The sequence below is a fragment of the Euleptes europaea genome, chromosome 1, assembly GCF_029931775.1.
Source record: "Euleptes europaea isolate rEulEur1 chromosome 1, rEulEur1.hap1, whole genome shotgun sequence".
NCBI classification, from domain to species: Eukaryota; Metazoa; Chordata; class Lepidosauria; order Squamata; family Sphaerodactylidae; genus Euleptes; species Euleptes europaea.
This window is the reverse complement of record NC_079312.1, coordinates 108,708,715-108,721,470: the sequence shown is the minus strand read 5'-3', so window position 1 is coordinate 108,721,470 and position 12,756 is coordinate 108,708,715. Positions and strand designations below refer to the sequence as shown.

Here is a 12,756-nt window from a genome sequence, read left to right as displayed (position 1 = left end):
AACAATAGCCAGAAACTGCCACCTGTTCAGAAACAGCAGGTATCCTATCTGCTAATAAAAATTTGATACCATCAAATAAAAATAAGAGGGTAAGGGAATAAATAAACACTGGGAAGTAATACATAAAAGGGTACTGGTATTAGCTGTGCTGTGCGATAGGTCCTGGTTCTCATTTGTCGTTTGGGGGGATGTATTATTACAGCATTTAAAACTGAAGAGTTTTAAATTGATGGTTAAGTTTTGGCTATATTGTTGTACATGAGACTCTTTTGAGCAAGTATGGAGTTTTATGTATTTCTGTTACTATTATTACTATTATCATGACAATAAAGGTGAATGAAACTGAAAATGACCTGACCTTGGGATAGTCGCAGTTCTGTTAGAGCTCTCTCAGCCCTACCTACCTCACAAGGTGTCTGTTGTGGGGAGAGGGGGGGGGAAGGAGGTTGTAAGCCGGTTTGATTCTCCTTAAAAGATAGAGAAAATCACTATATAAAAACCAACTCTTATAATGTTGGTTCCTAGCACTGGCATCCAGAGGTTCAGAATGTGGTTTCTTTCAGTCACCATGACTTATAGCTGATGGTCATCACAACATCCACTTGGAGTGAATTCCACAATTTAATTACTTAATTAGTAATGAAATTCATCCTGAATTTGTTCCTCTCAACTTCACTAGGTGCCCCTGAGTTCTAGTTGTTGAAAGAAAAGGAGGAGGGGAGTAAAAATTAGTCATCTCAAGCCCATGAGAATCATAGAAAAGGAGATGGGGATGAGGTGGGATTTCCTTTCCAAATTGTCCCCTAATCCCACAGTCACTTGAGGGCCTCCAGCTGATCATTGGATCTAACAGTAAACTGGGTGGCTTGGTCAGTCACAAAAGGAGCAAAATCAGAACATCCATAGACAGTATAGAGTAGTAGTAGTAGAAGAGTTGGTTTTTATATGCTGACTTACTCTACCACTTAAGGCAGAATCAAACTGGCTTACAATCACCTTCCCTTCCCCTGTCCACAACAGACACCCTTTGAGGTAGGTGGGGCTTGGAGAGTGTGACTAACCCAAGGTCACCCAGCTGGCTTCATGTGAAGGAGTGGGGAAACCAACCTGGTTCACCAGATTAGAGTCCACCACTCCAAACCACTGCTCTTAACCACTACACCATGCTGGCTCTTGTATTTATTATCTTGGGAGAGTATTTATTGGGAGATCCCCTAGAATTATTCAGAGAAATATGACTCTGTAATTAACCAAAGGGAAGGGGGAGAAGGATTGAATATGTTCCAGGAGCAACAGAATGTTGTGAGCTGTTAGAAGTCTGTTAAGGAAAGGAGGGGAGAGAGACCAGACAGTTAATAGAATTTGAGAAGGAAAGTTTTGGGAATGAGACAGGGGGCCTCCCCGTACAATTCATTATGAACCCCCAGCTTGTTGGTTACTAAGCATCTTCCAGTTAAGAAACACTGGGTGGTTTTTTTCTGTTTTGCAGTGATAGTATTGATGACAAGCTGTTTCTTCTACTTGAACATTTATTTATTTACCTCTTTCTACATGCTGTTTCACTTTGACTTTTCAATGCAAAAAACTAAATAGGCAACTCGGTTATTGTTTCGGTAATTTTTTAAAAATCTAATTTTGCTTGAGACACAAGACCACAGCATCTTTGTTTTTGTTATAGACGTACAGTGTGCTTCAGGGAACGTTACTAAAAGAGTTAATATTCAGATTGATGTACATTTCTTCTCTGCGCCATCCTCTTTTTACGTTAACAGTTAAAATACATTATGCAATCTGTGAGGAACCTAACTGAAAGATATAATACAAAGTATACAGAATGTATGTTATTATAGCTCCTTTTGCAGGTCGAATTGTCTTGTTTTAAGGAACAAGCTGGGGATTCTGGGATTTCCCATCTGCGGGGGAAGAATTAGGTTTAAATCACTGAATCTGTACTTCATGGCATTTACCTGGGGCCATGTACTTTGCATAGTCAGACGGTTAAATTTGGCTTTCAAGTATGCAGCCAGGGCTCAGTATCTATCTTTTGCTGTGAATAAATGCCACTTCTTACACTGTCATCAGCAGTCAGTACTCCACTTGAATAATAATAATGAGATATCATGCCGTTGGGCCTTGCAGAGGTACATTTTGCCCAACAAATCCGGTTCATTGGTCAGCGCTGAGGTTGAGTAATTTGCAGGAATGTGTGCCATATGCCAGTGTTAACACTAGTAAATCTTCCTGTGCTCTTGGAAAAGTGCATGTTTGATAAGCTTGCCCGCCCCCCCCCCCCACTAAATTTTGGGAGGTTGTGTGTCACAGCATCAGGCTGTAGAAAGACTATAGAAACGAGAGGGCTGTGCCTTGTGAGAAAAGAAAGGAGGGAAGCAGGAGGTCTTTCTCTTAAGTGTTGAACCTTATAATTGGCTTTGCTAAGGTGATGGCGAGAGAAGGCTTTGATTAGTTGTTTCCCTAGAGCTAAGGAAACTTATATGAGGCTAGGGCTTGAAACCAATTATTTATATTTCCATGGAAAATGTCATTATTAGTAAATTTTGCTCCGTAATAGTTATTCTAATGTGCTGCAGGATGGTTTTTGCATGGCTCAGTAATAACGTTGGAGAAATTTTAACTCAAAGCACATTTAACGAAGGGGGGGGGAGAACATCTCTTGTTACATCTCATGGATGTGAGGGCAATCTGGCTGTGACATCTGTCACCCCATTGATCGCCAGGGTTGATTCGGCTGATCTGGCTGGCTAGGCGGGTGTCCCTCACCGCTCCATGTGTGTCCCTCCCGAAGCTGTGCGCTTGGTGGAAGAGGACGACCATCCCAGATAGATGGAGTGTACTGTGGTTCGGTCAAGGGTTACATCTCATGTAACTAAGTACATCCTCTCTTTAGATCAGATGAGAACCAGTGTGGTGTAGTGGTTAAGAGCAGTGGTTTGGAACAGTAGACTCTAATCTAGAGAACCGGGTTGGTTTCCCCACTCCTACATATAAGGCCCCTGGGTGAGTTTGGGCTAGTCACAGCTCTTTGAGCCCCACCTACCTCACAGGGTGTCTGTTGTGAGGAAGGGAAGGTGATTGTAAGCCAGTTTGATCCTCCCTTAAGTGGTAGAAAAAGTCAGCATATAAAAACCAATTCTTCCCTTTTTCATGCCTTGGATGGAGGACTCTTTGGAGTCAGCCTCAGCAGCAACCACCAGACAACTTGCTATCATGCAATTTTTGTGACTCATCCAGTAGCAGCAGTGGCTACTAAATGACATAATGCCACACAACTTGCCTGGGCCCAGCAGCAGCCTCTGCCCAGCTTGCACAACTAGGCTAGCCTTGGTGGTGGCCTCCGCGCAACTCACCTCAGCAACTTGTTTGCCCACTACTTTGGTCCCTTGTCCAGACTTTTCCCAGGGAGAGGCTGCCGGGGGAGGGAAGGCGGTAAAGCTGAGAGCCAGCATGGTTATGTGGTTAGAATATTAGACTAGGATCTGGAAGACTCAGGTTCAAATCCCCACACTGCCTTGAAAACTTGCTAGGTGACCCTGGGCCAGTCAGTCTCTCACTAAAATCTACTTCACAGGATAAACAGAGGAGAATGATGCTGGCTGCTTTCCACCCCAATTGGGGTGAAAGGTGGGGTGTAAATGAAATAAATAAAGCTGAGAAATGGGAGGGGTCAGGTTTAAAAATAGTTGGTTGGTGAGGGGCAAGGAGAGATAGAGGCAGGGAAATGGGAGAGGGCTGCTCGGAGGAGAGAAAGGAGAAATAGTATGGGGAAGGGCCAACATGATCTGGGGCCATCCTTAGACAATGGCTTCTCCCATGCTAGTTGTCAGGTACTGCTTTTGTTTACCTTCACTACCCTAGATAAAATCATCAGCCTCTAGGAGGAGGAACTTTACTACCATTGGCCTTAGGCTCTGGATTAAGTTCCCTTTGGAGGTTAGGATTAGCTCAGGGCCTTCTGAAGGGACAACAAGATCCACCTGTTTGGGGATCCACCTACTTAATAGTAGGCAGCACCAAATTCCATTGCTGAGCTAGTTGCTTTGTTGTAGAGCTTTTTTTATTGATTGTTTTAGATAAAGCTTTGCATTGTCGTACTGAATTTTTATATCAATTACCCTGACTTTTAGAAAGGTGGCATATAAACATTTGAAATAAATCTGTATGAACATGTGATCCATCCCACAATGCTTTTACCTTGTTCAATGGCAACATGGCCTGTGACTGTCATTGGCTTCAATCCTGCCTAAAATTTCTATGGACCGAACCGCCATGCATCTGTTGAAGTGGGACTTCACTGCCTCTCCCATTGTATCCAAAAATGCCACCAGAATGCTGGTTTGAGAGACAAGGGGACCCAGAGAAATAGCTTGGCAGAGGAGAACATTGGAGAGAAAAAACATCATTTGCCTTGGGAGGAGGAAATTGGTGAAAATCACACACACACATGTGGAAATTTTTGGTGGGATCCAACCCATTTGTTGGACCAGTTTGACTACAGGGAGATTGCAGAGGCTTCACATGAACACATGAAGCTGCCTTATACTGCATCAGACCCTTGGTCCATCCATGTCAGTATTGTCTACTCAGACCCGCAGCGGCTCCCCAGGGTCTCAGGCAGGAGTCTTTCACATCACCTACTTACCTAGTTCCTTTAACTGGAGATGCTGGGGATTGAACTTGGGACCTTCTGCATGCCAAGCAGACGCTCTGCCACTGAGCCACCGCCCCTCCCTAAATCCAAGCCAAGCAGATGCTCTGCCACTGAGCTATGGCCCCTCCCCATCCCTAAATTCATTGCCTAAGTCCAGTCATTAAAGGGAAAGACTTGCGTGCCCAACAGAGAAACGAATCTGCATCGGATTTGTTTTGGAGCGAAGTTTGGGGTGCAAAATCCGAAACCCTACTTCTCCTTCTGAAATTGCCATCTAGCCATCGCCTTTCTAAATCTGTCCTTAAAGGCCGATTGAGAAGGCAGATCGTTAGACCTTGCTCAGTCCCCCCCCCTTTTCATTTATTCCAATCCATCTTTATTTAAAAAAAAAAAAAAAACAGTCACAGACCAGTGTAAAAACACCAGCTGCGCGGGGGGGGGGGGAGCGGGTCTATCATCCCTTCCCTGCCGAAGCACAACTTCAGCCGCCTTAAATGAGTTGGGTTTCGTTTCTTTCTTTCTTTGTATGTTTCAGAGCAAATTCAATTGGCGGCATTAAGCGTTTGCTCCGGCTTTGGTTGACCCGCGGCAGTCCGTCAGTAGTTCTCAGCCGAAGTTCCCACCTGCCGCCTTCTCGCCGCGCCGCGCTCCCTTTTCTCCCCAAGCGGGAGGCGGGCAGGCGCCCCGCGAAGTCCAACTGCGGAGAGGCGCCTCCGAGGCCGAGGGGCGGGCTTCTTCCTCCCCTCTCTCTCTCTCTCTCTCTCTCTCTCTCGCCCGCTCGCCCACCTACCTACCTACCTACCTACCTACCTACCTACCTAGGGAAGCAAAGGCTCGCCCGTCCCTGCCTGGGGAAGCGCCAATGATCTGCGCGCAGCCCGCCCGGCGGTGGCTCCGGCTCCCTTTTCAAACCCGCCGCCGCCGCACGTGAGCCGGGCGGGCTGGGGCGCGCGCTGGGCCGGCGGGTCCCGCGCGCCCCCTTTGCCCGCTGATTGGCCCGGGCGCGGCCTCCGGCCCATTGTTCTCGCCCTTCTCGTTCTACCTCCTCGCCTTTGATGCGCCGCCTTTGATGCGCCGAGCGGGGCCCGGGGAGCCGCGGCTGCGGCCGCCACCTCTCCGGCGAGCCTCGCGCTCTCTCCCCCCCCCTTGCCTCCTCCTCCTCCTCCTCCTCCTCCCTCGTAGTCATGTGCAAAGCTGGGTTTGATCGAGCGCGCCTCGCCTGCCTTTTCACTCCGGCGCGGGATTAATCGGCGGCGTCGCTCCGCGGCCCCGGCTCCTTTCCCCGCAGGAGGGACTTTTTTTTTTTGTTTTGTTTTTTAAAGGGGGGACGGGACGACAACAACCAACTAATCACTTTCCGGAAGAATTTTTCCTTGCGGGGGGGGGGGGAAGGGGGGGACTTAAAGGCGTGCGATCCGGGAGGCTGGAGATGCTTCACGCTGCCAACAAGGGGAGGAAGGCTTCCGCCGAGGCAGGTAAGAGGTGGCGGGACCGCCGGGGTCTTGGGGCGGGATCCGCTTCACCTAACTTGCAGATCTGGATCGCCTGCTCTCCCCCTTCCGCCCCCACCCCAGAGCATCCTTAGCGGTGGTCGGGGGGGGGGGCGTCTTGTGCCAGCTCCCTTTTGTTTGCCAGCTATGAAGTACCTGTAGTCAGGTTGAGAGACTGGAAGCGGCGACGGACCCGATTGCGAATGGGAAGGGGCATGGGCAAGGGATGGTTTTCTCTCTCCCCCCCTTTCCACCCCCCATCCCCGTTTGCCGTGTGGGCTGAATAGGAATGCAGCTCTAGCCAAAGGCAGGACTTGGGCGGGAGGTGAAACCCAGCGCTTAAGGCGAGCTGGGGTGGCATTCCTGACCCGGGGCTTGGCAACCTTGCAGGTAGCCGGGCGTGCTGCAGTTGGTCGCCCAGTTATCCTCGAGCGCTTTCCAAGAGGGATCTGGTGGCCGGCAGTGGCCTGGTCGGTTCAGGCCAGGGGCTTGAGATGCCGGCGTCCCCAGGAAATGGGTGAGAGCCGTTCAGAAGGGCTGGGCAGCCCAGCACCTGTCTGAATAGGTACCAAGTTCCATCTTGGTGAAAGGGAGGCATCGGGCCACGCAGACAGCACTCCGGTTCAGAAAGCAATCATCATATTAGAATAGGGGGATTAATGTCAGCTGTCAAAGGGAGTTAGCTCTGGAAGGGCTGTCGACCAGCGCACCTGGGCTAGGATGAAGGTTCGCTAGGATGAAGGGCTTCCTGTGGAACAGTGAAACACAGAGAGTCGGAAGGGCTGAACTTTGGATTGGTGACTGCGGAACACAGTCATAGAGCTTAGGGTGGCCCCCTGGATTTGTAGCTAGGCCCTTCCTTTTGGCAGGGAGAAGTACCTCTTATGGAAAGGCTAAAAGTCATTTCACAATTAAATTTAACAGCCACATGCTGCTTAATTGCTTTTTTTGAGTTCACAGCTGCCAAGATGTTTAGCAGCTTGGGAGTCCTTATTTAAAGGTCTCATCTGTATTTTGTGTGTGTACATATTTTATGTGTGCACATATATACATCTATATGTGTGTGTACATCTATATCTCTCTCTATACACACACACACAAATATATATGTGTCAAGTGTAAGGATGCTTCAACTTGATAGCGATCAGTGGGATTCTGTATGCAGCTGATGCATTCTTTTTCTTTGCTTCTCCCTCTCTCCACCCTGTAAGATGTGTACATTCTTTACAATAAAATGCTGAAGAATAGGACGATGCACAATTAAATCCCATTGGATTTATTGTTAAGGGGGTAAATTAAACTGTTCCTGAAAGGGAAGATCTTGAAAAGTTACGATAGTGTGTCCTTGTCGAAAGACAAAAAAAGAAAGAAAAGCATTATTGGAAGGTGTGCAATAGCATTACGTGACTTACAAACAAGAATGCTACAAATCATTTACTATTTTAACAAATCTTGTGCCATATGCCGAGGAGTCCATTCTGCTGATGTGCAACCATACATAAATTGTGTTGTCACAACAGACTTTGCAAATAGGACTGAACTCCCCGTCAATGTATAGAAATGCAAGTGGATGCCTCCTTTATATGGCAGTCACTTGTATGAAGCCTGCTGTTGAAAACAAAAAAATGGGGAAAATGAGACATATAGTGCTTTGCCAAATATTAAAAGTTTTATGTAGCTTATTAGCAGTTTAAAATGGAAAGCTATTCAGGAACAACTTTTAAAAAATATATCCTTTTGATAGATGCCACTTTTATTTTGCGTCTGCATAATCATGTGTCAGATCAACCACAACTGATTAACAAGAAAGGTGACTAGATCTTTGGTGAATGAGCAACTTTACAGAATTGGTTTTTCTTTGTCATGTAGAACCCAATCTTTTAAATTAGTGTTTTTTCCCCCCACAATGTCATCGGAGTGTGGATGACTAAAAAAAAATCACAGTAATGTCCATTCAGCATCATTTAAAAAGATCCAGGAGGTCAAACGATTCCAAGAGTTCTAGTTTAAACCCCATCACAATCGTAAATCCTCCATTTCCAAACCAAATCTTAGTTCATTCATAGCTCTCCCTCTTCTGTTCTCTCCTCCCCCATCCTTTTTTGGCAGATGCTAACTTGCTTCTTCTCAACATTAACAGTGTGATTAATATGAATTGAAGCATTTTGCAGATAATCCAGTAGATGCTGCTGTAGAGCAACGGAAACACCGTTTTATTTGTTGGGGGAGGGAGGAGGAGAGCGAGAGCCGCGCGATGGGAATATAAAAGCTCCAGGAAAAAAAATCTTAAACATTGCTGAGCCTGCGTATGTAGGCTGCTGATTGAAGAGTAATGTGAGATCATTACATTTTCATACCGTTCTATAGGGTGTTATTAAAGCTGAAGCCACACTTACTGGAATTATCACAGTTCTGCTCGGCACATAGCACGTCTGCTATTTTAAATTGTAAAATCAGTTTACTGTACATTACTATGCAGAACATTTCATCACTGAATACTAAAGCCCTTTAACATGCAAATTTTCTAAGAGGAAGAGCTGAAATGGCGCACTCCTAAAAGAATAATGCCCAGATTCATTATAAAAATGTGCACCAATTGCCAATGCACAGTAAAATATTAAGATTTTTTTAAAAAAACCTGCAGCCCCTAAATTAATAGGATTGAAATTCACTATTCATTGCCTTCCTGATGAATATTAAGTGCTTAACGGAGTAGTCTGTAAAACAACAGAAACTGCAGGTTTGTAAGGATCCATTTTTGGATATTAGAAAATGCTGCTGTTAAGATTGACAGTGGAACAGGTATAAGAAACCAAAATGCAGGTTTTCCTACTGGCAAAGAGGTAATCGAAGTAGGGTAGAGAGTAAATTTGTGTTTTGCACTCTGTGGTATCTTGTGCCGCAACTCCTGTGCTCATAATCAGTGAAAACATGACAAAGCAGACCCAAAGGAGCAGAGAGTTTTAGAATACAGTCACTTACTGATGCAATTTCAGGCAACCACTGACCTCTATCTGTGGGAATATTTATTTTTGGCGGTGATCACCAAACCATCAGATTCAACATTCAAAATAGTGTGGAATGATTTTAAATATAGAACAGGGATTGGGCATTAGAACCTACTTTTCCAACCTGTATTTTGTGGTTCTTGTCTCTGAGTAATTAAAGGCTTTCTGGAACTTATTAGTTTCAAAACCCTTGGGTGAATAAGTTGATCGCAAATATCCTTGATGCCATCTTCTTGCTAGTGTATGTTTACAAAACACTTTGTTTTTTTCTGTTATCCTGAACTTGAGGAAATGTATCCCTCCTTCTCCCTTCCCAAGCTTTGGCTAAAACATGTGCAAATTGGTAAGGGCTAGTGATTGCAAAAATCACTAGTTAGACTTATAATTTGCAATTTTAGCTTTATGAAAGCTTTTTAACTTTAGTGTACTTTTCAGATGCTTAGATGCAGGAAACAAGTTTAAATCTGAGAAGCTGCTATTTTAGTAACGTGTTTAGTTTACAAGCGGACGGTAGGGGATATTTGCTGTTAAATTGGATTTGTGCTTTAATGTAATTCTACTCAAGCATTGTTCCATACAAGTGGAACAAGTTGAGATACGTTAAATATGTTAAAAGTATATGTCAAATGTGTTTTTAAATATTAGAAACCACTTTTATGTATTTCAGTTTCAGATGGTTTAGTTCCAAAATTGTACACCATTCATTTCTTGAAGTACCAGTTTATGGGTAAGTGTCAGGGGGCAGAGGCATGGTTTAAAATATTGGCATGATAAAATGCCAAATGTTTACTATATTTGCATAGTTTTGTTCTTAAATGCACAAAATCTAGCCTAGCACTGAATAGGTTATACTTCATATAACAGATGGGTACAGATTTAAAGTTTAAAATACTTTATAGTTTATGCTTTAAATACACAACAATTTCATAGTGAAATTGTTTCAGAAAGATAATGGGATAACTCTTGTATAGAAGAGGTGTGACAATTAAGAATTCATGTCATTCATGTTTAAATACATTGTACTGTGTGTAATAATTATGGTTTAGAAGGCATTGATTTTATGTGATAAAAAATGAAGAAGAATTTATGTGCACAATCCCCCTCAATCTTGCATTGTACCCATTTATTTTTATGAGATGTTCAGGAGACCTTTCCATGGTTTTGCTCTGCTTGCTTTTATATAGGATGTTTTAGGATGCATTTATGTATAACATGGGTATTATAATTTACATTTAGATTTTAAAAGCAGTTCTTTAAGGATTTTGTGTTTAGAAGTTTAATATCCATCCTTTGGAGGTTTGTATTTACTTGTGAAGGGCTTTGGATATCCAAAATCCCTTAAAGTAATCAAAACCTAAAGTTAAATTTCTTAAGGTTCAATTAATATTTCAGTCAGTTTTACACCCAGTAAACTTGTACCCTTCTTCATGCACTTCATAACTGTTCATAGTTTATGTAAAATTTACATCATGCACTACATTGTTTAACATGATGTAAAATTCTGAAATAACCTCATGTGAAGGAAGGTATTATGAAATCCAGAACTGTTAGCAGCAAGTCTTTCAGAATACTCCTATTAGTCCCAAACTGTTGCTTGTGTGATACAGAAATACCCTAAAAATAGCTTTTGTTTTCTTGTGTGGTTCTAGTATTTTTATCATGTTATGCAATGCTTATAATATTCCAAAGCATTGCAACAGAAATTTATTAATGAGAATGCTGGATTTCAGAATTTGTGTTGAGCTGAAAATATGCATCAACAGAATTGACAGAATGTACATTATAATTATTTTAATGTACATTCTTCTGAGCTGCATTTATTTGAACATCCTTATTTAAGTAATTGTGACATGCACATTTTATATTATTTCTACAATACATGTTCAGTGCTTTCATCTGATTTCCACATTACTCTGATTTTTACTTTGGAAAGGCTTTTTATGGAGATTCAGTAGACTCTCTTACTGATGTCTTTCACTGTTTCTCTGTGGTCTAGAACTGATGTCCCACTGGAAAGGCCTTTCCCCAGATAACATCAAGGCATCACAGCAGAAATTGACATGAGATGTTACATTATTTAATAAGCATTGATATCCAGTTCTACACATATGTTCCCCATTCCTTTTTATACCTTGATGAAAGCTTCAGTAGGCAGTGTGATTCTTAAAGATATGAAATGACACATAAGTTGTGACAGAAGTTAAAGAAATAGCTGTATTCATTAGTACAGTGGTTAGTTTCCTTTTGGTGAAATGTAGACATTCGTGGTCTATATATTGTGTGTGTGTTAAGTGCCGTCAAGCCGCTTCTGACTCATGGCGACCCTATGAATGAAAGTCCTCCAAAATGTCATTACCCATAAGCAATATGCCCTATTGTTATCAATATGGAAAGGAAATATTTTAAACTTCACATTGACTTCATGTATTTAGAAACTTTTGTGTCTGCATGTGATGGTTACATCTAATCTGGAATGTTTGAATGCACACCTAGGTCTTGATCCTAATAGTCATGCATACACTGAGATGTGTACATATCTATATAATCGTACACAGTCTCTAGAGGTCAGTAGAATGTAAGGAATGGACAGTCATCCAGTTCTCTTCTATGAGGCCTAGAAAGTCCATATTCCAGTTATCATTACCTTTGAAAAGATAAATATGCTGGAAATGAAACTGAAGTGAAATAATTAATCAGTTAACAAGGAGCCAAACGAAAAAGAATCATGTCTGTCTTGTTGCATAAATGGATTTAATCTATTTGTTTTAGTCAACTGCTAGATAAATGCTCATTTATGTAAAGAGAACTTCGCAGAAACATAAGCTGTAATTATATTATAGTTCATTATCGTTGGCGCCTTTTTTTCTGAAAAGGTTTCTAAAACAAATGGAATACCAATTTAGGATTAGACCATTTTTGCTACTAAGAAGATCCGGGAATAATATTCAAAAATATTGCTGTATTGATGTCTTTCTTGCTTCATCTAAATGGCTAAGGATAATGTACAGTTATATCCTTAATTCATTTTATGCTCACAGCAGTGCTTTGAGGTAGATTTGGCTGGCTGTGATTTACCACAAGCCTGTTTAGCGATGTGAACTGGGGTTGGCCACCTGTGCGTGTAATAAAGCATGGGATCTAGAGTCTTCTAATAAGTTTGTGACCATAGTGTAGTAAAATCTCATTGATGGATATGTTTGTGATAGAAAGACAATGGAGGTATCATTTGTTTCAGATAAATTTACTTAATCAAAATGCCTATAATTGATGTGATAAGGGTGGGGGAATGCTTTTCCATTTTCCAGGTCCTTGTATTTAGTGAACATTATGATTTCACTTAATTATCAGAACCAGGCCATTTAGATATTGTTTGAAAACTGTTTCTCTACCAAGCAAGACAAACCTAGAAACTAGATGATGTTGATGTAATTTCAAGAATTAGTTAAGGATTTTTTTTTTAATTTAAAGGTGTCCATTACTGGTTATTGTTCTAACACTCTCTTCCCTGAACTCCTTCTTAAAAAAAAAATGGCAAGAGGAATATCTGGGAGACAATCTCGTAGTCTCACATGGTCATTACCTATAACGGTAT

The 12,756-nt window shown here is 42.5% G+C and overlaps 1 protein-coding gene across 3 annotated transcripts in view; it reads left to right on the top strand.

Annotated features, from left to right (window-relative positions):
• Positions 1-12,756, top strand: part of TENM2 (teneurin transmembrane protein 2) — an 860,742-nt gene that overhangs the window by 224,467 nt on the left and 623,519 nt on the right. The window contains exon 1 of one of the 3 annotated variants that reach the window (XM_056867245.1): positions 9,835-9,891. The exons of the other annotated variants lie outside the window; for them this stretch is intronic. Within the exon in view, the coding sequence (XP_056723223.1) occupies positions 9,888-9,891 (4 nt within the window). The 5' untranslated portion in view covers positions 9,835-9,887. Of the gene's footprint in view, positions 1-9,834; positions 9,892-12,756 lie in introns of those variants that run through there. 3 annotated transcript variants of the gene reach the window in all.